Source organism: Salvelinus fontinalis, chromosome 26 (genome assembly GCF_029448725.1).
Source record: "Salvelinus fontinalis isolate EN_2023a chromosome 26, ASM2944872v1, whole genome shotgun sequence".
Lineage (NCBI taxonomy): Eukaryota > Metazoa > Chordata > Actinopteri > Salmoniformes > Salmonidae > Salvelinus > Salvelinus fontinalis.
Window position 1 is genome coordinate 22,062,586 of NC_074690.1, and position 25,414 is coordinate 22,087,999.

Consider the following 25,414-nt stretch of genomic DNA (forward strand, 5'->3'; position numbering starts at 1 on the left):
AATGCACCTGAACACACACACTATTAATTGAAAATGAGAAGTTGACCTGCATCCAATGTCGTGACACCTGTCCATAGACCGTATAAAAACAGGGGCACCTGTCTCACCCCTGTGGACATTATGTGAGAGACAGAGGTCAGCACTAATTAAATAAACCCTTGTCAAAGGCATGTTGAATTATTCAGTCTTTGACAACTATTGAGACTGCCAGCAATTTCCCCAAGTCAAGATGGTGCCATGAACATCTTTGTCTTAGATAAATGTTTTATAATCTTTGGGAAATTACCTTGATATTGTGAAATTGGTAAGGTACACATTGGCCTAACTGCACCCCGCTTACATTTATTCGATTTGCGACTGGACTGAACATAACGATTGGCTCTTTGGGATTTTGTTATTTTGCAATGGAGACCACACCAGAGGCAGTTCCACTAAGGGACAGTTCCAAATGTATTGTGGGGGGTATTTTTTGTATTGTTGATTGGGCACATGGGAGGGTAGTGTTTTCTCCCTGCTTTACATTTTCTCTTTTACTATATCATTTCTTCCATCCTAGCCACATTTACTCATCTGCTTGAATCTTTAACTTTTACTTTTACCACAGGTCAATATAGTTTACAAGTCTGTCTATCCTGCCCTCTATCCACAATTCATAGTGACAATAATGGTAGGTGGATCATTTGTCCAGATCTGCAATAGGCTATCTAGCAATCATACCACACATAGAATCATTCAAAGCTTCATACATTTCCAATATGAAGACAACAGATAGGAATAGCTGATAGGCACGCCAGGTGCATTATTGCGCATGAAAGAACAGTGAGGACATGAAACACTCAGCTCAAAAAGCTCCCCTATTGATCTTGTTTAGGGACAATACAATTATCCTTCCTAGACTATAGTAGCTTACAACACCACAATGCAATGAATAATTGTATTATTGTTTTCAAGTGAGTACAAAATTATACTCTAGGCTGCGGTGAAAATGTCATTTGAATAACGATGCAAAAGCTCTGTAATTTGAACGTTTCATTCCATTTGGATCAGTTGTGGGTCTACTCTCAAAAGTTTGTAAGGTCTAGGAAGCCACAGTAGCAGGTCACTGGCTGTATTTCTTCTTCTAAAAACTGAGATCATCATTCTGACAAGTTGTCCTATAATAATGTGGCCACATATACTCCTGGGAGGCCCAGTTATTCAGGCAAGCTTAGTGTGCTGTGCCTCCCCTCTATTTCTCACGCACCTAGAATCTAACGCTTCAATATAGACTAAATATTTGTTATACCACTTGTGGCATAAACAACATCACAAAGTTTTAATATTAGGCTACTTCAAGTCTCCTATAGGGATACACACGTTTGTTCAAAATATAATTCCAGCATCCTCAAAATGACTTGACATAAAAAGGGCGGTTGGAACCTGGTTTATGCAAGGACAGTACCTCAGACAAAAAAAATGTCATGACATCATGGGAAAGCATGTAGTTTATTAGGCTAGATTGTTTTTTATTTAATTTAGGGCATTTAAAAACCAGCCCACAGCAGAATCCAGATTGACATCTTAGGCATGGTTGAGTATGGTCCAGAAGGATACAGCTGTTCGAATCTGAAACAGTAGTTTCAATAACATTTATATTTTAACAGATATTGCGTTACAGTACTCACCTGTGAGATTTAGACAAGAGAGGAAGGAGTTCATAGCTGGAAAATTAAAGGGTTAGAAAACATACAGCAACAGTTGAATCAGAGATGATCTTAGTAAAGCAAGTGGTTACCAGGGTGGGAAATTCAAAGTTAATTAATATTTCCAATTGTCATCTTCTGGTATTGCCATCCTGTTCCAAAAATAAATGTATTTTCCCCCCTGGGCAGAGAATATCAGAGCAGTAAGAGGTGTAGAGGAGAAAGGAAGTGAGAGCATAGGAGACAGAAGAGGGTGAATAGAGCTACAGGAGAGTTTATTGAGCATGCTACAGAGTTAAAGCAGAGTAGGTACACATAGCAGGAACCATCAAACGGACTCACTCGGTAGAAAATTAGCTTTTAATTGTGCCTTTTCCAAACTATATGTAAAAACTCAATCAATGTAGAAAATATACAACCTTTTTCCACACATTCCTAACCTTTTTAATTTACTGTATTTTGTGTTCAGTTTTTACTGGAGGTGTGGTGTAAAGGTAAAATCCTTTACCAAAAACCACACAGAATATCGTTGAAATCAAGGAGAAACATTCGGGGACGGTTTGACTTTGATTAGTGTCCCCCCCCGAATCAAAACACAAGCCACATTTGTTTTTGTAAATGAAAACATAAATCAAAGTAGGTCTAAAAGGCACATTTACTTTGGTCCCCAACAGTCAGCCCATCCTCATGTACAATCATACTTCCTTATGACCACATTGCCTAACTGGATGTTGGACGCATGCAACAGAAACATGTCTTCACTACTACCATCACCTATCAGTACACGAGCAAAACAATTCACTGCCATTTTCAATCAAATCAAACAATTATCTATATGCAAATAAGGTTTGAAAAACAGACAGCAAGGGAACATCTAAGCGAATGTCCTCAGCAGGTGAAATGTACAATGGTGTCAGCCTTTACAGTAATCCTCAACATGGGGGGGGGGGGGGAGAAAAAAGTTAAATTAAAAATCGCTCTGCCCGGGGAGTTGTTTAAAAATAAGCCAACCAACTGAAGATGGGCGTCCGTTAATCAGGTCCATCGCCTACATTATGAAAAATATTTTAAAATCGAAGCTATAAAATCTGGCGAACATCCAGTAATGTACACAGGGAGAGAAAACAAAAAGAAAACAACCAAACAGAATGTGCCTAGACAATCACTTGTAGAACCGTAAGGAGGCAAAACGATGATAATATTTTGCTGAGTAAGGCACATTTTTGCTGATTCATTCTAATAAGAGAGGCAATACAATTCCTCTTCATGATGAACATGGAAAGGGAGCTTGCCTACCACACAAACTAAGATCGAGAGGGATAAGGGGACCTAGATGGGGCTTGTTTTACAACAACGACATTGTACAAACTACCGTCACAACTAGTAGTGGGGGGGCTTTTGATAATTATTATTGTCTGATTGAGAAGTTTCCCCCTAGGAGGTGAGGGTCACGATGGTATTCCCTGTGGGGACTATGAACAGGTGAGCACCACAAATTGAAATTAGTCAAGGAGGGGGTTGGATTGTGGTGGCGTGGCTCCTCTAGATGGTGGACTTGGAGAAGGAGACCTTCAGGTGGTGGTTGCTGCCCATGTCGTAGTTGTGGAGGTCCATCAAGGCCTGGATGGCCTCCTCCACCGTGGACATCTGGAGTAGTGCCATTTTGTGGCCTCTATTTGGGGCGGGGGAGGAAATGTGATCATATAGTCACACACAGGTGGTAAAATTATGAAGATCACTGCACATTACAACTGTGGTGTTCAAAGGCTCCAGCTTGGGACTAAATGTGATAATAAGTTACAGGCAGTAAAAGACAGTCTTACTGGAAAAACTTGAAGGCCTTCACAATGCCACCAGCGTTAGAGAACAGCAGTCGCAGATCCTCCTCCGTCACATCCTCCCTGTCAAGTCCGAAACTGATCGTGAGCACAACGTAAGCAAATTCAGCCATGTCAATACACTAGCACACTTCAATCTTCTCGTACTGCAACATCTTACCAGTACTACACCCAACCCCCTAAATTCAGCAGCAAACTACTGGTGCAAAAATAAACAATGCTAATGTGCCAAACAACATAAGAGGCAGCATATATAATGAGAACAGTAGAGGTCTGAGAACAGACCCTTCAGGAACTCTGAAACTTACACTGGATTCGTCTGAGGAATTTTTAAATGAACCTTCTAATGCCCTAGCTAGCACAACATATATTTATGAAATGGTACAGCCAGAATCCAGTCAAACTCTAGACAAACTCACGGGACGTTGGAGAGGTGGAGCGTGGCGGAAGGAGGGAAGATGTTCTGAAAGTTCTTGGAGCCGGGCTTCTTGAACCGGTGCAGTGGGGAGTTGGTGAAGTCCTTGGTTAGGCCCTGGTCATCCAGCCCTTCCCTGGGCAGCTGCACTGCCTGGTGCTTGGAAAGCGTCACACGGATGATCTTTCCGTACATCTTCTGGCCATTCAGGTGGCTCATCGCTGAGAGGACAGGCACATAGGAAACACGGCTACAGTGACATGTTTCTCATGCGTTTAATGTGGAGGTGTTTCTCTTCCATTCATTTGAAATTCTCTTTTAGTTCTAATTCAAAAAACAATTCCAATAGGTTTCAAAAACTGGATAATGGAAAGGATAGGGACCCGCACACTGTCGAAACCATGGGATAAATCCAAAACAGAGGCTCAGATGCAAAAAATATCCTTTTCATCTACCTTTAATTAGAAATGTTAAGACTCCCTTTAGGATCGTCCGAGGACATTTTCAATTCAAATTAGTTTCAACTATGATTTTGGGATTGTGGAAAATAATGAACCATAGTATGACTCAAAGACACAGCAAGAACTGTAGATTTACCAGAAAAGGTTATTATTCTGTTGAAAGGAACAGCAAGGCAGCCAGGGGCCTGGCAGGATAACACAGGGATTGAGCGGAACCAATCCAAACAGGAGCTAGTTAAGTGGGGGTGTTGAAAGAACACTCCATAACTCAACAAGAGGTACAGAAGCGGGGCGTGACTGAACCCACTCACCGAGCTGGGCCTGGTTCCCGTCCGACATCTGGATAAGAGCACTGTCCTTCTTATTGTAGAGGATCTTCACGCGCTGAGCATCACCGTACACCCCTTCATTATAATGATAGGCAGACGGCAGGGGGGAGCGAGAGAGGAGAGTGCAAAGGCAGAGCAGAGGGGAGAGGATAGAACCATTAAGGACAACATTAGTCCTTCAGAGACAGAGTTTAAAAATGAGTCGTAAAAAGGGGATGGAGAAATCATCCATATAATTTAAACCAATCAACGAGTCTTAGAACAAGAGACGTATAAGATAGACAGAAGAGAGAATATGCAGATAAAATCCCTCCCCCCTAACTAGCTTTGTGAAATGGGAAAAAAACGAACAGAAAAACCTACATCCCAAATAATCAACCATGCATTAACGTAATTGCCTCAGAGTGAGAATAAGAGAGACTGGAGGCCTTGATGGCCAAAATAATATGTACTCAACTAAAATCAATATGAACGATTAAACAAAAATGTGATGAAACAGTTCCTCAACTATGGAAACAGTAATCAGAAATCAAATGAGAGCTAGGTTGTTTTTACATGGAGATGGAGTAAAGGAAAAAAATGTATATATGAAAAAGGTAGTGCTAACAATAACATACCGAAGAGGGTAAACAGACTTTGGGGCGTAACCATCTTTAGAAGGAGAGAAGAGCAAGCAGCGTAAGACAGGTAGAGAGGTAGAAGAGTCGGAGGTAGAGAGCCAAGATGGACAGATCATCCATAACGGAGGGTGGTTTCCCGTAGAATGGTGAGGTGGTCATGGAGCATGGGTTCAAGGCAGTTAATTGGGGCAAGTTGGTCCAAGGAGGAACATTTTTGTTCAGGCACAAAGCATGAACATGTAGAGGATGGGTGAGGAGGGGGAGGAGTAACAGGGTGCAGACAGGACACAAAGGGGGAACGAGGGAAGGGTAGCAATGTGGCGTAAATAAATAAAAAAACAGGTCAGTACATTGGAAAATGTAGGAGTTTGGTCAGAAATGGCTGGATTTGGTTTGCTGTGGTGGTGGTGGGGGGGTAATCTTAAACATACAAGAAAATAATAGTGCCAAATGTTTACACCTGACACCAAAGAGGGAGAACAAGTACATAGCCACCAAAGCCTAGTTTGTAGCCAATATAATTAATGATAAGGATGTGGGTAGGGCATGCAGAAGAGTATCACAAGTTCAGGTTTTAGTAGCTTTACTAGCATATGAAATGCAAGCATATTGGTTAAAGCAGGTGGGCTACACCATCAGTTTCAAAAGGAGGGGAGTTTGAGCCATGCAGGTAAAGACATGAAAACCACCTTACAGAGTTATGGCACAAACAGAACACATTTTCAAGTCCACAAACCCAGTGTTTGGGGAGAGAAATGATAGATTACTTCTGTTGAGAATTTATAGACAGATATAGCATAGATAGATATAGCATAGATAGTGACAGTGGATGAGAGAAAAAGGTGAGAGTGGTTGGTGTAGCCCCCACAGTCCATACCAACTGACAGCTTAGAGAAAGGCATTGGGATAGACAGGTGTGAACGAAAGAGCTTTGAAAGAAAAGAACGAGAGTTAGGAAGGACTATCACTTGACATGAATGAGAGAGAGAAAGAGTTTAGGAGACAGCAGTTAAAATTAGCACGGAATGCATAGCAGAGAAAGAGAAAGAGACCCTCTATTCACTAAGACAGAGTCTGAGAAGTAACTGCAGTTCAGTTGACTTAGGATATGGAGACAGAGAGAAAACATATGCAAGCACTGAGGCCAATATAAAATTCACATAAATAATGAGCACCGATGTGAGAATGCGTCGCCATTCCATCTCTTGACCTGACGCACAACCATTGGAGGTGACCTCGTGGTGAATGACGCCTGACAGAGAAACAATCCACTTGTCCTGGTACTAACACCATCAGGCCAAGCTAGATGGGTTGTGTGCAGCAGAGCTTTGAAGAACAGTCAAAGAATGCAGAGCAACACTGAATATAGCTGTAGCCATCTTACAAAATGAAATGTCAGATTTCTGTGTACTGATCATGAGGTGTAATAGATCATCCCATAAAGGTATTGACTATATGTGCAACAAAATGCAAGGTTAGACTAAATAGCCAAGTTGTAGAGATGGGGAGCTTTTTCCACTGCATTTTCCCTGAACACTTCCAATCATGAAATTACACCAGTCATACCGCGAATCACAAACGTCTACTCAAAGTCCATGTCGGAATCAAAGGACAATGATGCACAAGGCACTGTCAGAGGAAATAGATCTGAGTGAGCTCTGCATACTGCAGGAGGAGAGTAAAGGGGAGAGAGAGAGAAAGGGCTCACTCACCTCTTCATTCAGGTTGCTGACCAGGAGCACGCCGCTGCAGCCGGAGTGTCCGGAGAGCGCCATCCTCCCTGCAGCCGCCGCCGCTGCAGCCGCAGCACTCATTGGATTGATAGCTCCTGGAGGAACAGCCAGGCCAGGCACGTTAATGGGTAGACAGAGAGCAAGCACAGACAAAGCACAGACAAAGCACACCACACAGCCATGTGTTACAGTGTGCATTCCATGTCCACACACCAGACGTGTGCACGTCCTAATATGTCTCAATTCCATTATTTTACTTTTTAGATGTGTGTATTGTTAGATATTACTGCACTGTTGGAGCTAGGAACACAAGCATTTCACTACACCTGCAATAACATCTGCTAAATATGCAAATGCAACCAACAAATTTGATTTGAATGCATTTACATAATACACACACACAAATGAACTTTTTCTGCATAGCGCAAGACCGCAAGACTCCCATTATTCCAATGTCATGGCCTATCACATATTTTATTATGACATCCTTGGTTATTCTCAAACTGATATTTCAAACTCGTCAAACATGCTATTAGACCATTTTAAAAGGGGGTTTTCCCCTTGGTCCGACAGGAGTGGTTGCTGTGCCACTCCAACTACTCCTGCCTCTTTCTCCTGGACGACATGGACACACAGCAGCTAAGACTTAAGAGTGAAAGAAAGAAAAGATCATGGAAAGCATAGGTACCTCCGCCCTGCGAGAGGGAGAGAGAAGACTGAAACCCTCCACCATTAGAGTAGGGCCCTCCCATTCCAGAGGGGGTACCTATGGAGAGGGGGTACAGGGAAAAGCTTATACAAGGGGGCAGGTGAGAGTAGTAATCATGTAGAAGAACTCAAAAAAGCTTTATCAAATTGACAAGGCTCTTATTAGGCTTGGAACATGGCAGACTGTCGATAACACACAGCGACCCATTTTCCATTATGTTCTTGTTCCTTCGTCACTTAACAGTGTGTTACTGGACTGGTAGGGATTTCTGTTGTCCTCCTATCTCTACAAAGCATTAGAAGTCCATACCCAGCCTGCCATTGAGAGAGAACACTTAGTGGTATTGACTTCTATACAGAGGAAAGAGAGCTGACTGGCCTGGAAAGAGAGAGAAGACAGAAAAGGGGAGAGAATGGATGGAGAGTTCTTACCGAGCAGGGAGGAGTCCTTGTTATAGGCGGCGGCCATGGCAGGGTCTACTGTGGGCTGGCCGTCGCCGGCAGGGAGCTCGGGCCGGGTGTAGTCCCGGCTCTTGTCATTGTTGTACTTGACGTTCAGGTTGACCAGCTTGGAGAAGTCGATCCGCAGCGTGCAGCAGGAATTGTAGATGTTCTGGCCGTCCAGGGACTGAACAAAGTGATGAGAGAAATTACTTTTAGTAAGCTTTTAGTTTTATTTATTTTTGTTTGAATAATTGTCATAATCTGGAGAGAAACGCAAGTGTTATCAACCTTCATGGTAAATTGACAGAGCTGAAAAATGTAATATACTAATATGCTATTAAACAGACTTTTATCCAAAGCGACTTACAGTCATGCGTGCATACATTTATTATGCATAGATGGCCCCATGGGAATCGAATCCACTATCCTGGCGTTGCAAGAGCTTTGCTCTACCAACTTAACTACAGAGGACCACATGTATAATACACAAGTGGTCTGTCTGTCTGCTCACCAGTCTGGCTTGCTGGGCGTTGACTGGTTCGCTGAACTGGAGCAGGGCCTGGAACTGGTTGTTCTTGGTGAACGTGATGATCTTCATGACTGTTCCAAACTTGGAGAAGATCTGCTGGAGGACGTCCAGAGTGACGGGGTAGAACATGTTGTCGATGATTATCCTGAGCACAGGGCTGGGGGCATGGGCTAGAACACTGTCCAGCGTACTGTTGTCAGAGTTGGGAGAGCCACCATCCTGCACTGCCGACACGGCCTGGAGGACAGCCTGTGCGCGCTTGGTAAGTACGTATGAAAAAGAGGGAGGGAGAAAAGGGAAAAAATAACAGTCTGCAAATCAACAAAAAGTACCGTCACAATAGTTAAGGCTCACTCGTACACCATTGTTTCTCAGTGTCTACACTAGAACTTCACTACTAGTCATGCACAAGTGTATTTTCTGGGAAGGGTAGAATCTCACCTGGTTGAGAGTGCTGTCTGTCTTCAGCTCCTTGTGGTTAGAGAACTGGATGAACACGGGGACGTTGCGGACCTGAGGCATCACCGCCGTGTAGTAGTTCACCATGGTAACAGCCGCCTCCTCCGTACCCAACTCCAGGAACGCCTGGTACATCGACAGAGGAAATTTCAAGAAAGACAACATGGACAAATTCCTTCTATGTCCAATACTACTGTGTAGTATTAAATAGTTTGTTTCTAGCTAAAAAAAATAACCATGCTTTGGGTAGGAGTTGTTCCTGGCCATTTGACCAAGAAAAACTGACAAGGCCAAATGGTCAGGCAATATTCTGTCCTTAAATCATTCCACTACCATAAGTTAATTAAGAAAAATAACTCAAACAATTCTTCCCACATTAACTCACCTGATTTTTTCCTTTCAGCATGAGGATGTTGGTGACCTTGCCGAATGGTAGGCCCAGGGCGATGACCTCTGTCTCTGACACCTCGCTGGGCAACTTCCTGATGTGGAGCACGCGGGAAGGGGGACTCTCCATCCTGTCCTCCACTCTCAGTTTCTTACTGCTGTCATTGCCGTTATCTGTGAAATCAAGCGTCATGCATGAATATATCCATCAGCTGTCCTCTCAGCTGTTAAAATGTGTCAAGGACCATTGACTGTGGATATGTTATAATGTGAATTGCTTTACTTTTCTGTATGACTGAATGGGAGTGAAATGAGCTCACCAGTCACAGAGTTAGGGCTGGTGCTGTAGAGATTCAAATCATCTGAGCCTCTCTGTAAAATATGAATGTATACATAAATGTATTTGGTACTTCGTTTCCCAATCAATGAAATTATCCTGAAAGTCAGGTGCGAAAGTGCAAACTTACCTTCATGCCAACTGCAACATCACTGACAATGCTGAAAAAGACAGGGGAAATATGAATATCAGTTGTGCACACAAATCAATGCAAGCAACGTATAATTCCTTAATGGAAGCAAAAATGTATGGTGTCAATTAACAATCAAGTTAGCTAACGTTAGCTTGCTAGCTACGCCCATCTTAACGTTACCAGTTTGCTAACGTTTACCCACAAGGTTAAGAACTACCAGTGTGAGTGTAGTTGGCTTGCAATTTCATTTCGTTAAAATGTGTAGCTAACAATTCGTCATCTTTACATTTTGTTTGACGTGAAAGCTCATTGCAAATTGTAGCGACGTTAGTACATTCGGGTATCAGACCTTGCCAGCCAACTCGTTAGCAGTAACGTTAGCTACTAACGGTCGTTAGTTACCGTAACGTTAGTTACTAACGGTCGCTATTTACCGTAACGTTAGTTACTAACGGTCGCTATTTACCGTAACGTTAGCTACTAACGGTCGCTATTTACCGTAACGTTAGCTACTAACGGTCGCTAGTTACCGTAACGTTATCTGATGGCTACTCTAGTGCCTACCAAACTCATCCGAAGAAACAAAGGAAACGTGTCCGACCAATGCGTAGGGGTACGTGCGCGCTCAACTAACCAAAACACGACATTGAATGCTTAACAGTAGCTAACGAGCTTAACGAAATTGTAGAAATATTGGTGCAGCATAATTTCGGTTTAACAACTCTTAAATAGATACACCAATCAATACATTAAACTCTGGCTATCTTTATAAACTAGATATCTACGTTAGCTAGCTAGTTTCGTAGCAAGGTGCACGCTGTGAAATTATACGGTAGTACTAGCTAGCTAATGCAATGCTAAGAAGATGGGTGGCAAGCGGGCTAACCACCACCATCTCAGAACGAATTCAAACGTGGCCGGCCCAATAAGCTAATGTTAGCTTTCTAACGTTATTAAATGGATACGTCGATAGTTACATTAAAAGCTTTCGCGAATATAATTAAGCACACGATCAACGTGCAAACGTGAACACATACCTTTCCATTGCCGGAGGGGGTCTAATTTCGCGTTTTTATTTATTCGTTAAATCTCAGCTCCACTCCGAAACACCACACGACAGCAAAATGGTTGCAATTTCCCAAATGCTCTCATGAAGTGCGCCGAGTAACGGAAAATGCCGAACAAAGCCGATTATCTACAGACGGTTCATTTATTATCAATTATAAATAGCCAAGTGTTATTGTTTGCTACTGTAATCATTAGCTTTAAAATATTGTTATTAAACAAAGCTTTCCCGCAGTTGCATTTATTGTCATTATAAGGTCAACCATAGCTTCAGCAAACAACTCAATGACAAGCCACTGGACCTCACTACCTATGCTTGACTAATGCAACTTCATATCTTTCATCAATTTACAGTAAAAAATAACAACAAATATTTGGTTTACATTGTCTTGCCATGGGGTCTCTCACCACCCCAGGCCTAGACCACAATGGTTATGGCACAGCCTGTGTGTCATTATACCGTTATTGAGTTCCAACTTTCAGTGCACTCATTGCAATGGGGCCCAGTCACAAAGCGAACAGAGAGCATGCAACCCCTTTTGTTTCTGAATCTGCTATTGAAAGGACTTTAGGGTAATATATTTCACACACACAGACACACACACATACTACTACGCCCCCATGCAATCTGTCACTTGTGAGGTTTTAAGGCTGAGAGTTGTATGACATAGGCCTGGATTGAAGTTTCCACTCAACAATGAATTTGACTGGATTAATAGGAATTCATTGATTATCAGTATTTTTAGTAATCTATGTATTTCTGTTGTATTGCCAAGATACTGAAATTGCACCTTGAGATTGATCATAATCAAGGAAATTATATTGATATTGGGATCTAAAAACATAAAAAATATATTACATAAAATAACCAAATGCTTATGAAACTCGTAATTTCCCAAACCAGGTTTATTTTCATTTCATGACTTGGACCATTTTAATATTTTATCCAAAATTCAATTTCCTCAGTTTCCACACTTTCTTTTACAGCTTTCTCTCATTTATTGTCTCTCATAACCACAATGTCTTTATGTTTTATTGGTTCCCCAGCTCACCTCAGAGGGCACTGCTGAAGATGAATCCTTTATCCAGGGAAGATGAACAGGACTGGAGAATGTCAAGTGGATTAATGTAATAAACCTTGACTGCAGAGAATTCCCAGACCTATTAATGCTTTACGTCACTGTATGTTTAAGTGACACACTTAGTGCAGTGTATGACACAGTTTTTTATTTTACCGGAAAACGGCCAATTCAATCCCCACAAAGGAAAGAATATAGAGTGATTTGTTATGGCTCTGTATGTTGAAGTTGGGACTGTTGTGTTTCATCTAGCCTATAATCTTTGAGATATTGCATTTTCAGTGAGAACTGTTGAACTGGGGAAACTGCACTTGTTTGTCTTTTAGTGATGTGGGTATATGATTAGATAGCTTTTACATGAATCAATGTGGAGCTGTTCATCCAGACAGTTTCTCTATCCGATTAAAGAAACCCCCTGTCCACGGAAGCTGTTTTAAAATTAACCCTTTACCCATTAAGTCATCATTTACAAACCCCTGGAGTTGATGACCAAATTAAGGCATTGATTTAGGCTCTCAGTTTGGTCATTATTAAATTCCGATCTGGGTAAGTTTTATTCTGTCTCCTTCCTAAATAATAACACTGGTTTATTCCAATCTGTCTTACTATTTACTGAACTTAAATTGTTTTTCATTAAAACAATTTAAAATCACTTTCCACTTCTTATTGTGCTGTGCGGTGAATTTGGTTATAAGAGTGATCAACCAATCAGGTACTAAAGGAATAAAATGATGACATTGGGGCTGCATAATACCCTGGGCATATCCTTGGGACAAAATTGATAATTGATAAGAAAGAAGATACCAGTATCAAAGAATGGAACAAAGCCAGTTCTTGGTTTAATTAAATATAGACTTCCCAAATAACCTAATGGCTTCTCTAGAAACACTAGAATTTCAGTCAACTTACCAGAATTTCAGTCAACTTACCATTTTCAAAAAACAAAACTTCTCATGTGTCATTACAAATGTGTTCAGAAATGAACAACCCATACTCAGTGGCATACGGCAGTTTCGCCCGCACCTCAAATTCATGCCAGTTTTCATACTGGACAGACAGGTAAAGCATAGGGAAAGATCAATGCAGTTTGTATCACACCTTCTGCTTTGTTGAGCCAACTGGCCTTTGAAATGGACTCTTCATGGTCAGTAAAGTGTCTGTTTAAAATGTCAGGGCACCACTCTTATTTCCTCCCTGTTTCCTTTAGTGGACAGAGTGTGTGAAAAGGACACTAGGTTACTGACCTTCTTGTTTTATGTGCCCACAGAGCTTTGGCCTTTTTATTCCATTTTGTCCACAGTTCTGTTCTTATGGCCACTCACTTTCCCCCAGGTCTGACGGCTCTAAGTGTTTGATGGATGGCAGCTGTGCTCAAGAGCTGCAAATGGATCTTGGAGCTGGTCAAAGCTTCTCTCGACTTGTACTGTATCTGTTGTCTAATCCAGAGCTATTGAATCGGGGATTTTACAAACAAAGTCTCCTTTTCACTCCCAGATCTTTCTTTATTCGGTGACATTGTGAGCCAACACAGATGAGACTGATGATAGGAGTCAATGGGAAAAATCATGATGTGGTTTTGTCATTGTGAGGCCGTGTCAGGAATGAAAGCCTTCTTCCTTCTTTTCATAGAAAGGTTGGAAAGTTGCTGAAAAGTCTGCCTCTGATGTCAGACATCATTTAGTGTGTCCATTAACCTAACTCTCTGCTAGCCTAAACCAATCAACATTGTAGTAGCATTGTAGCCAATACCAGATTTAGGCTGGGTTTCTGTACAGCACTTTGAGATATCAGCTGATGTAAGAAGGGCTTTATAAATACATTTGATTTGATTTAAATATGTATTATGCAATCTGTACAGCCAAATAATGTGATTTTTAAATGGATTTGGTCAAAAGGTACCAAGGACAAATAGTTGAAATGACAAATGCTGTAACCTTTTTAGTTAATTATATATTTTATATCATTGTCACTCACACGTCTAGGTTCAGCAAGCAATGTTCAGTATGATTGGTGTGATCCTCTCTGCCAGAGCCTGTTTTTTTTCTAGATGGGATACAGCTTTTGTTGAAATTTGTTGAAGGAGAATTTACACAGCAAGTTAGGAGAATAGACGTAGCAGATTAGGTTAAGGTTAGGGAATGGGTTAGGGTTAACTAAAATAAAAAATAAAAATCAACTTTTGACGTGAATTTGACAAAAACCGTATCCCTTCTAGATATGGCCCCACAGCCTGTAGCCATGGCCAGGTAATGAAGGCTATTCTTAGAAGAACCTGAAAAGGACTTATTTAAGACTTATTTTATTAAGAGATATTGTGTGCTTGACCTTTTGACTTTGTATTTATAATTTAACCCTATCCTGTATTGATGGTATTTCATCATGTCCAGTGGAGTGTAGTGAGTGGATATACTGTTGTATTTCCACCTCTCATTTTATTCTCATTAGGCCTCTTGAAAGCACATGTGATAAGCTATTTAACTTATATACATGTAATGGTGTTAATACTGGAAGTTTATTGGCAAACTATCAACTATGAATCAGCTTTATTGACACTAATAGGCTGTAACTTTGTTTCGTGTACTGCGAAGACAAGAAGTCAGAGAGAGAAGACGGTGAGATCCTCACACGCACAGCAGGTTGGAAATATGCTTTTTAATTATTTTATCTACACAGGGGTACACAAAACCGATGCAGTTTCCATATCAATGCTCGGCACGAACCTGATAATCAAGTCATCCTCATTAACCTCTGACCCCTTGCCTGTATATCCGGTGAATGGCTTCTCCAAAGAAACAAGGTTCTGAATCCTGTCTCTGGGGAGAATTAAGTTTGTAGCACGGCAGCATGATAAAAAAAGTCACAAGGCCAAGTTTATAACAAGTATATAAATACAAGTCCTGGATTTGGCATGAGGATGGCCCACCGTAAGGTCATAGCTCCTACATTTCTTTCAATAAATAAGAGATAAAGATACTGTCTTAATGACTCACACTTCTGTCCTTGTTAAAGTGAGCTTTACAGTATACGCACAGCATTTTTTGTTTGTAGTTAATTGATGACAGTGTTGGAAACTTTGAATAAGAACAGAAATGTAGGTGATACCTATAATATTGCAGGATAATTAGATTGAGGACACCTATTAATTAAAGAACTAAAATCTAAATACGTACTGCACAACATTGTGGAATCTGATAACTGTCATGATTGCATGCTATGTTATAGAATAGATTATAGAAATGCACCATTCAGTGCTGAGAAGGATAGGAGGGAGAACCCTTCAAGGCCACATTGATAGGTTTTGTATAGCTGTGCTGTGACACACAATGATCCTGCTACACAAGGCAGCTTGTTAAGGAGGGTCACGAAGGACACAAAGACAGCCGGCCAAACAAAGAGTTAGAAATAAAGGATCATTGTGAACATGAGCTGTTAAGAAGTATCTGCGACTCTACTGAGTCCTCACAGACACTGGGGTGCGTGCATGTGTGTGCGTGTGCGTGTGCGTGTGTGTGTGGCAGAGCGAGAGAGTAGCGCTGTAGTATCAGTTATGATGAGGTGTAAACACTAACCCCATATAGGCAAGCTTTCCTGTGATACTGTGATGCACTTGCACAGGGGGTAATGGGGGTTGCACAGTCAAGAAGACATGACACACGCACACACAGACACACACACTACATTCCTAACGACAGGTCAGTGGTCCTCCCGGAGAGCTGCCTTGCCTGCCTGTTATCCTGTTGTGACCATCCCATAATCCCCCAAGAGCTGTGCCCACGGCCCTTGACACTGTGACCAATCATGTTTGCTCGAGGAAACCCATTAAAGCCTGGGCGAACTCTCTGCTGCCGTGGCGACACACACACACTCCTCGGGGAGTCCCAGAATACATCCAAGCCCCTAAATCAGCAAGGCAGAGAGCCCAGCCTCCTTTGTCATAATTCTGCTACTGATAGTCAGTGACTGTCCATCCTCCCCTTGAGAAGACATACATTTAGTAGCTAAATGAAGGATTCGAATGGCTGCACAAAGCATGGATGGTTTCTGGTTTATCCTTGTGAGGTGCTGTATGGGTGAAAGGACTAAGGGCTCTATTCAATCTTTATCGCTGTAGCGTTACAGATTCCGCAATAGAAATGTTAAGGTAATTTTGGACTGAGCCGACATATGCCGACATATTTCTCGTGAATGCAGTCTCCGCTAAGGCAGGCATGTTGCCTTTAAATTTCAATCACGCTGTAAAGCCGAACTTCCGCGATGCGGATTGAATAGAGTTACATTTACATTTTAGTCATTTAGCAGACGCTCTTATCCAGAGCGACTTACAGTAGAGTGCATACATTTTATTACATTTATTTTTACATACTGAGACAAGGATATCCCTACCGGCCAAACCCGGACGACGCTATGCCAATTGTGCGTCGCCCCACGGATCTCCCGGTTGCGGCCGGCCGCGACAGAGCCTGGGCGCGAACCCAGCCCAGCCTGGGCGCGAACCCAGAGACTCTGGTGGCGCAGCTAGCACTGCGATGCAGTGCCCTAGACCCACTGCGCCACCCGGGAGGCCTAGTACTATATAGAGATCTGTAGGGAGGAGATGGAATATGTGGAAAATAAAGATCCAGGAAGTGGAGTTAATGGGAGGAGCATGCATCTAGGGAATTTCAGATCGCTGCAGACACACTGAAGTGCTTGACACCAAGGCAGGAGGGACACCACCATGGCCACAGCTCATTGCAAAGCAGAGCCACAGAGTACTTTGCTATGATACTTCAAAAATCTAGCAGGAAGAGTTAATGATAAACTTAATATGATACCCATGGGGCATCCCTAAACCTCTAGTATTTTTTACAGGGAAATATAGCATACATTTTCTGCCAATGCCTTATAGAAATAAGCATTCTCCCTTTTGGTGATAGAGTAGGCTGGCTGAAGCACGCACGTGTACACAAAAGTGATAATTTTCAAATGAGTCTCGGAGTGCTCCGTTTGTTGGTAGGAGTGGACACACAAGGGATGGATAGCTGTAGATGATAACCAACCACCAGTGAGAGAAAACTCCAGGACCAGACAGACTGAACAAACAACAGTAACACCTCTCTGGTCCTCCAGGGAAGTGGACCGGCATCGGGGAGATAACCCACAGATTAGACAAATGTTAATTAAGGCTTATGGAGTAAAATCCATAACATATGGTTGATTAGTGGGCCCGCAATTTAAATCAGTCTGTTCCACTGTTGCCTAGTAGTTATTACTTTCGCAACCTCCCCCATGTTTCACAGTTTCAGATACCCCTGGCAAAACCTGCCAAACATACTGTACATGTTTCACATTCAGTTGTTTTTAAGCTAATAAACTCACCCAATGCCTTTAGCTAGCTATTTTGTGACTATACACAACTTACCATTAGTGGTTTGAAATGGCAAACATTGATTTATATTGAATGATTATAATGTCAATGATGCCTGACAGTTGTAATGCAGGATTATTTTTATACCAAACATTATCTCTGCCTTCATTAATCAATAGCTCTGCCTTTAACTTCTTAATAATCTTGAGGAGTGCTGTAAACAAAAAAACACCATCCCTCTCTTCTTTAATTTCCTGTCTGTCTTGTCTCCATCCATCTGAAGTGGTCCTAATACATCCTGCTCTTGTTTTTATAGGGGGCTCAATCAGCTTTGAGGTTTTTTCTCCTCAGCCCAGAAGGTGGATTTGTTTTGACTGGGTCTTTGGTGATCGGTGATGGGTTCCCCCCCACAACACAAGGTGTTGTGCTACAGTTAATTGGGAGGCAGTGTTGATGAGTCTGTCTGCCACCAGGCCCTTCTGGTGGTGGTTGGAACATTGGAGCTGGGCAGAAGCAGACATGGCCTCTGGTGGCTGGCTGGCTGGCTGGCTGGCTGGCTGGCTGGCTGGCTGGCTGGCTGGCTGAGTAGATGGCTGGTTGGTGTGGCAGGGGGATTGACTGAAGTGACTTACAAGCTCAGTGTAACCATAATGCCTCCCCGTCCTGCTTAAGACACCAATCTACTGCAGCAAAGCCAGATCCATACGTAGAGTAGATTGATGTAGAGATGGATGTAGAGATGGATGTAGGGATGGATGTAGAGATGGATGTAGAGATGGATGTAGATATGGATGGATGTAGGGATGGATGTAGATATGGATGTAGTGATGGTTAAAGAGATGGATGTAGTGATGGTTAAAGAGATGGATGTAGAGATAGATGTAGAGATGGATGTAGTGATGGTTAAAGAGATGGATGTAGAGATAGATGTAGAGATGGATGTAGTGATGGTTAAAGAGATGGATGTAGAGATGGATGTAGTGATGGTTAAAGAGATGGACGTAGAGATGGATGTAGAGATGGATGTAGTGATGGTTAAAGAGATGGATGTAGAGATGGTTAAAGAGATGGATGTAGAGATGGATGTAGTGATGGTTAAAGAGATGGATGTAGAGATGGTTAAAGAGATGGATGTAGAGATGGTTAAAGAGATGGATGTAGAGATGGTTAAAGAGATGGATGTAGAGATGGATGTAGTGATGGTTAAAGAGATGGATGTAGAGATGGTTAAAGAGATGGATGTAGTGATGGTTAAAGAGATGGATGTAGTGATGGTTAAAGAGATGGATGTAAAGATGGATGTAGAGATTGATGTAGAGATGGATGTAAAGATGCATATAGAGATGGGTGTAGAGATTGATGTAGAGATGGATGTAAAGATGCATATAGAGATGGATGTAGAGATTGATGTAGAGATGGATGTAAAGATGGATATAAAGATGGATGTAAAGAGATGGATGTAGAGATGGATGTAGTGATGGATGTAGAGATGCATGTAGTGATGGATGTAGAGATTGATGTACAGATGGATGTAGTGATGGATATAATTGGATCAACAGTGTGGGGCAAGTGTTTGTGACTTCTTTCTTTTGCATAAATGTTTATTTTCTTTACTTTAATGTACTATACCTTCGTACTACTACCATAAAGCACCCTTTTGCAATAGTAAGAATCAATTGATTAAAATTATTTTAAAAATCTTAGTAGCTCTGTAAATAAGCTGGGAACTTCCTTTTCATAGTTCAGCTTTGTCTAGATTTCAGCACCACACAGCATTGGCCAGCTCCCAGAAGCGTGTGTGTATTTGACTGAAATTGAAGTGATACGAGAACACCATAACAACATTAAACAAACCATCTCTGCTAGATACAGATCTAGGAACGCTAAGAAGGAATCAAATTAATTATATGCCACGAAATCTGCGATTTTGCAATACGTTTCACCCAACATGACCCTGGAAGAGCTGCTACTCTGCTTTGAGTGTTTTTTTGACTGGTAAAAGGGTCTTTCTCTCCACTAGATCCTGGTAAACTATCAGAAAAAATACCAAATCACTAATGAGGAATATAAAATGTCTATTGCTGGTGGGATACCATTAACATTTTAGATATACTTTCTATTGCCTTTTATGACCATGATCATATGAAAACCCATCACTAACAACTTCATATGACTACAATTTATACCAGTACTTCTGTGGAAGTAAGTAAGTCACATACTGTAAAGTTATTGCTCTTTATAATATCATCATTTTATTGCTGAAAATACATTTAAAATGTGTTTTACAGAACATCGCACAAGCTGCATAGTAATAAACATGATTTGTATTTGTTCAGTGTTGCCCTTAGCTACAAGAGGCCCATTATTTCAACACAGACACACACACGCTAACACACACACAAACACACACAATGACACTCCATGCGAATAATACACCACACCCCAGCTCATATAGACAACTCCCCTGCTCTGCTCCCTCTCATTACGGAGAGAGAGAGAGGCAGAGAGACAGAGACAGAGAGAGAGAGAGAGAGAGTACAGCTTTTGTTTCCTGTTAATTTTTTATTGTTTATTTTCCTTTTGTTTCTTGTCTATTTCACTTGCCTTGGCAATGTAAACATGTGTTTCCCATGCCAATAAATCATTTTGAATTTAATTTAATTGAGAGAGAGATGCAAAATTAAGCAAAAATATTCTCTGCATACAACGTAAAACACCAAATAATTAATCCAGAGCAGAACTGGCCGATAACCGCTAATTATCAAAATGCAGAAAAGAGACGTTAAATTCTACAACCACCTAAAAGGAAGCCATTGTCGCGATCGTTATAAGGAGTGGACCAAGATGCAGCGTGGTATGTTTCCATCCTTTTATTTGGAAGAGAAACTAAAGAACAAAAACAATAAAGCAAACAAACGAAACATGAAGCTCAGAGTAGTGCTCACAGGCTCACATACCTAAACAAGATCCCACAAAGCACAATGGGGAAATGGCTACCTAAATATGATCCCCAATCAGAGACAACGATAAACTGCTGCCTCTGATTGGGAACCATACCAGGCCAACATATATATATAATTCCCCTAGATAGCCCACCCTTAATCACACCCCGACCTAACCAACAAAGAGAATAAACAGCTCCCTATGGTCAGGGCGTGACAGTACCCCCCCCCCCCCCCCCTCCCAAAGGTGTGGACTCCGACCGCAAAAGTTGACTCAATAGGGAAGGGTCTGGGTGGGCATCTACCGTTGGGGGCGGCTCCGGTGCGGGGCGAAGTACCCACTCCGCTCGTGGATACGTCATCGGAGGCTCCGGACCGTGGATCGTCGCCGGAGGAACCGGATCGTAGATCGTCGCCGGAAGCTCCAGACTGGGAACCCTCGTAGGAGGCTCTGGACTACAGACTGTCGCTGGAGGCTCCGGACCGCCGACCGTCGCTGGAGGCTCCGGACCGCCGACCGTCGCTGGAGGCTCCGGACCGCCGACCGTCGCTGGAGGCTCCGGACCGCCGACCGTCGCTGGAGGCTCCGGACCGTGGACCGTCGCTGGATGTTCCGGACCGTGGACAATCTTAGTAGGTTCCGGACTGTGGACCGTCTCAGGAGGTTCCGGACTGTGGACCGTCTCAGGAGGTTCCGGACAGTGACACGTCCCCGGAAGCTCTGGACCGGGAACTGTCGCCGGAAGCTCTGGACTGGCAACTGTCGCCGGAAGCTCTGGACTGGCAACTGTCGCCGGAAGCTCTGGACTGGCAACTGTCGCCGGAAGCTCTGGACTGGGAACGGTCGCCGGAAGCTCTGGACTGGGAACGGTCGCTGGAAGCTCTGGACTGGGAACTGTCACCGGAAGCTCTGTGCGTGGGGCCAGCACTGGTGGTACCGGGCTGGTGACACGCACCTCAGGACGAGCGCGAGGAGCAGGCACAGGACGTACGGGACCGTGGAGGCGCACTGGAGGCCTGATGCGTGGGACCGGTACAGGTGGCACCGGGCTGATGACACGCACCTCAGGGCGAGTGTGGGGAGCAGGCACAGGACGTACTAGACTGTGGAGGCGCACTGGAGGTCTAGAGCGTAGAGCTGGCACAACCCGTCCTGGCTGGATGCTCACTTTAGCCGGCAAGTGCGGGGCGCTGCACAGGACGCACTGGGCTGTGAAGGCGCACTGGCGACACAGTGCGTAGAGCCGGCGCAGGATATCCTGGACCGAGGAGGCGTACTGGAGACCAGGAGCGCTGAGCCGGCACAACCCGTCCTGGCTGGATGCTCACTTTTGCACGGCAAGCGCGAGGAGCTGGCACAGAACGCACCGGGCTGTGGATGCGCACTGGAGACACATTGCGTATATCCGCAAAACATGGTGCCTGACTGGTCCCACGCTCCTCACGGCGACTGTCTTGCTCCAGACACCAAACCATCCACTCTACCTCATCACTCCCCTCAACTATCTCACAATACTCCTCGCTCAGTCTATCCCAATATTCCTCTTCGCTCTCAGACTCGCCCCTCGACCAACCTGTGTGCCCAACTGCCTCTCGGGCTTCCGTCGTGGTCGTGAACTTCGGAGTCGCCGTTGATCCTCCTTACTGGAGACCAGGAGCGCTGAGCCGGCACAACCCGTCCTGGCTGGATGCTCACTTTTGCACGGCAAGCGCGAGGAGCTGGCACAGAACGCACCGGGCTGTGGATGCGCACTGGAGACACATTGCGTATATCCGCAAAACATGGTGCCTGACTGGTCCCACGCTCCTCACGGCGACTGTCTTGCTCCAGACACCAAACCATCCACTCTACCTCATCACTCCCCTCAACTATCTCACAATACTCCTCGCTCAGTCTATCCCAATATTCCTCTTCGCTCTCAGACTCGCCCCTCGGCTTCACCGACCAACCTGTGTGCCCAACTGCCTCTCGGGCTTCCGTCGTGGTCGTGAACTTCGGAGTCGCCGTTGATCCTCCTTTCTCTCCCGGGCCCAGGATGTCTGCTCCTCCTGGCCACGCTGCTTGGTCCTTTGGTGGTGGGATCTTCTCTCACGATCATTATAAGGAGTGGACCAAGATGCAGCGTGGTATGTTTCCATCCTTTTATTTGGAAGAGAAACTAAAGAACAAAAACAATAAAGCGAACAAACGAAATGTGAACCTCAGAGTAGTGCTCACAGGCAACTATACCTAGACAAGATCCCACAAAGCACAATGGGGAAATGGCTACCTAAATATGATCCCCAATCAGAGACAACGATAAACTGCTGCCTCTGATTGGGAACCATACCAGGCCAACATAGATATATAATTCCCCTAGATAACCCACCCTTAAATCACACCCCGACCTAACCAACATAGAGAATAAACAGCTCTCTATGGTCAGGGCGTGACAGCCATTCCCAAACCTTCCTTAACAAAGCCATCTCCTACAGAGAGATTAACCTGGAGAAGAGTCCCCTAAGCAATCTGGTCCTGGGGCTCTGTTCACAAACACAAACAGACCACACAGAGCCCCAGGACAGCAACACAATTAGACCCAACCAAATCATGAGAAAACGAAAAGATAATTGCTTGACACAATGGAAAGAATTAACAAAAAAAGAGCAAACTAGAATGCTATTTGGCCCTGAACAGAGAGTACACAGTGGCAGAATACCTGACCACTGTGACTGACCCAAACTTAATTAAGGAAAGCTTTGACTATGTACAGACTCAGTGAACATAGCCTTGCTATTGAGAAAGGCCGCCGTAGGCAGACCTGACTCTCAAGAGAAGACGGGATATGTGCACACTGCCCACAAAATGAGGTGGAAACTGAGCTGCACTTCCTAAACTCCTGCCAAATGTATGACCATATTAGAGACACATATTTCCCTCAGATTACACAGATACACAAAGTATTCGAAAACAAACCCGATTCTGATAAACTCCCATATCTACTGGGTGAAATACCACAGTGTGCCATCACAGCAGCAAGATTTGTGACCTGTTGCCACAAGAAAAGGGCAACCAGTGAAGAACAAATATCAATGTAAATACAACCCATATTTATGTTTATTTATGTTCCCTTTTGCACATCGTTACAACACTGTATATATACATAATATGACATTTGTAACGTCTATTATTTTGGAACGTCTATAAGTGTAATGTTTACTGTTCATTTGTATTGTTTATTTCACTTTTGTATAGTTGCTTTGTTAACATATGTTTCCCATGCCAATAAAGCCCCTTGAATTGAAATTGAATTGAGACACAGACAGACAGACAGACAGACAGACAGACAGACAGACAGACAGACAGACAGACAGACAGACAGACAGACAGACAGACAGACAGACAGACAGACAGAGACAGAGACAGAGAGAGAGAGGACATAGAGATCAGACTGAGGAATGGTGTCACAATCCTCCTTGACTAAGTGGAGACTGTGGAGGAAAGGCATCCCCACACACATCATCTCACAAGGCCTGGACTCTAACGAGTGTTTTCAGTGGCTGAGTCCTGTCACCCAGGCTGACTGCTGTGGTCCTCTCACCCAGACCTCACACCTCCAACAACCCCTAAAGCCAGTTCCTGTCACATCAGCTCCAGTCTCAGTCACACACATGCTGCTCATTGATACGCACGCACAGGAGAGGAAAATACACACGTATTCACAAGAGCTCACTTACACAGGATGTACTGTATAAACTCTCTCACACACACACGCATGCACACACGCACATACGCACACATGTATGCACACACACTTAGTGGGTGCATTAGCTGTGTGACTCATCCAGACAGAGGAAGCAATCACTTCCAGTGAAATAAAAAGGTCACGATGATGAGGGGACTCCACCTGGCTGACGGACAGCAGCTAGACACAGAATACACAAGATCTCTCCAAGTACTGTTCACATGTCCCATTCACACTTGATTTATTAAAGGTTGGCACACAATGACGATTCATGTTTGATTCATGGGCATATCTAATTTTCTTTACATACTTTCTTAAAAAAGCTATTAAACAATACAGTTCAAATATGTGTGCCTAGCCAATATATTGTTACTGAAGGGATGCAAAGAAATACTGTTGAGAGATTGAGGGAACAATAGTAGTTATTTCCTGGACGATCTGCCGCAAACAGAGATTTGTGGCCCAAAGACTGTTCAGAGTGTCAGTGGATGCCACTTGGAATCATTCTAAATTGGTAGTTTTGTCTGCCAAAAGTTGTTCAACAAATTGGGTATTTATCCATCACATTCAAAAACAATCAGCTCGAGCATCGAGGGAGGATTTTTTGTTGTTTGTGTGGGATTTACTTCTGCATGTCACTGGCACTACCAGATGTGAGTGGGTTGTTAGTACATGAATTCTAAGACTACTCGTTTTCATCAATGTTGATGTACAGATATATCATCCCATATTGTAGGCCATCTTAGTTCACACTGATGCATGGAAGAAAAGCCAACCAAAAAGAAGGTAACATCCCTGTCCCTTCATGTTATCCTGTTATTCATGTTACAGATTTTTGGGAGATCGTCCAGGATAACTAGTCTGGCAAAATGTAGTCTAAAGAGGAGGCTTTCGTCAAGACGAGCACTAACCAAGAAGACAAGTCACCTCATAATATCTTTATTTTGGTGGATAATGGTGAAGCAGGTTGCTGTTAAATCCTGCTAACAAATGACTTGCTTGATTAGAATCTGCTGTCAATGAGGAAAAAAGGCTAATCATCAACTACAGGGTTCAGGTAATTAGCCAGATGTAACTACGACCTGATGTTTCATGAATACTTAATGTGCTGAACAGAACTTTGCGCTGTCGAAGGCACGGAGAACAATTTAGCAAATTTGTGGCTTGTCAATCACAATAGT

General features: G+C 43.2%; 1 protein-coding gene across 2 annotated transcripts; it reads right to left on the reverse strand.

Moving 5' to 3' along the window:
* Positions 1-1,931: 1,931 nt before the first annotated feature.
* Positions 1,932-11,247, reverse strand: LOC129823924 (polypyrimidine tract-binding protein 2-like). 2 transcript variants are annotated; one of them, XM_055883041.1, is made up of 14 exons: positions 11,113-11,247; positions 10,073-10,103; positions 9,926-9,977; positions 9,604-9,779; positions 9,201-9,344; positions 8,742-9,017; positions 8,219-8,414; positions 7,767-7,844; positions 7,058-7,173; positions 5,343-5,376; positions 4,708-4,800; positions 3,940-4,156; positions 3,506-3,598; positions 1,932-3,354 (listed from the first exon to the last, which is right to left on the reverse strand). In XM_055883041.1, the coding sequence occupies exons 1-14, from the start codon at positions 11,118-11,120 to the stop codon at positions 3,225-3,227; spliced, it is 1,644 nt and encodes a 547-aa protein (XP_055739016.1). In that variant the 5' UTR covers positions 11,121-11,247; the 3' UTR covers positions 1,932-3,224. The 2 variants fall into 2 exon arrangements, with proteins under 2 accessions (XP_055739016.1, XP_055739017.1); XM_055883042.1 differs by having other exon boundaries at positions 3,506-3,583; positions 11,113-11,246.
* Between the last annotated feature and the right edge of the window lie 14,167 nt (positions 11,248-25,414).

Bases quoted from the DNA above. Each gene is read 5' to 3' on its own strand.
- LOC129823924 (XM_055883041.1), bottom strand. The intron at 9,978-10,072 runs GTAAGTTTGCAC...CATATTTTACAG, and splicing joins ATGTTGCAGTTGGCATGAAG to AGAGGCTCAGATGATTTGAA. The intron at 5,377-7,057 runs GTGAGTGAGCCC...CTCCTTCTAAAG, and splicing joins TCAGCAACCTGAATGAAGAG to ATGGTTACGCCCCAAAGTCT.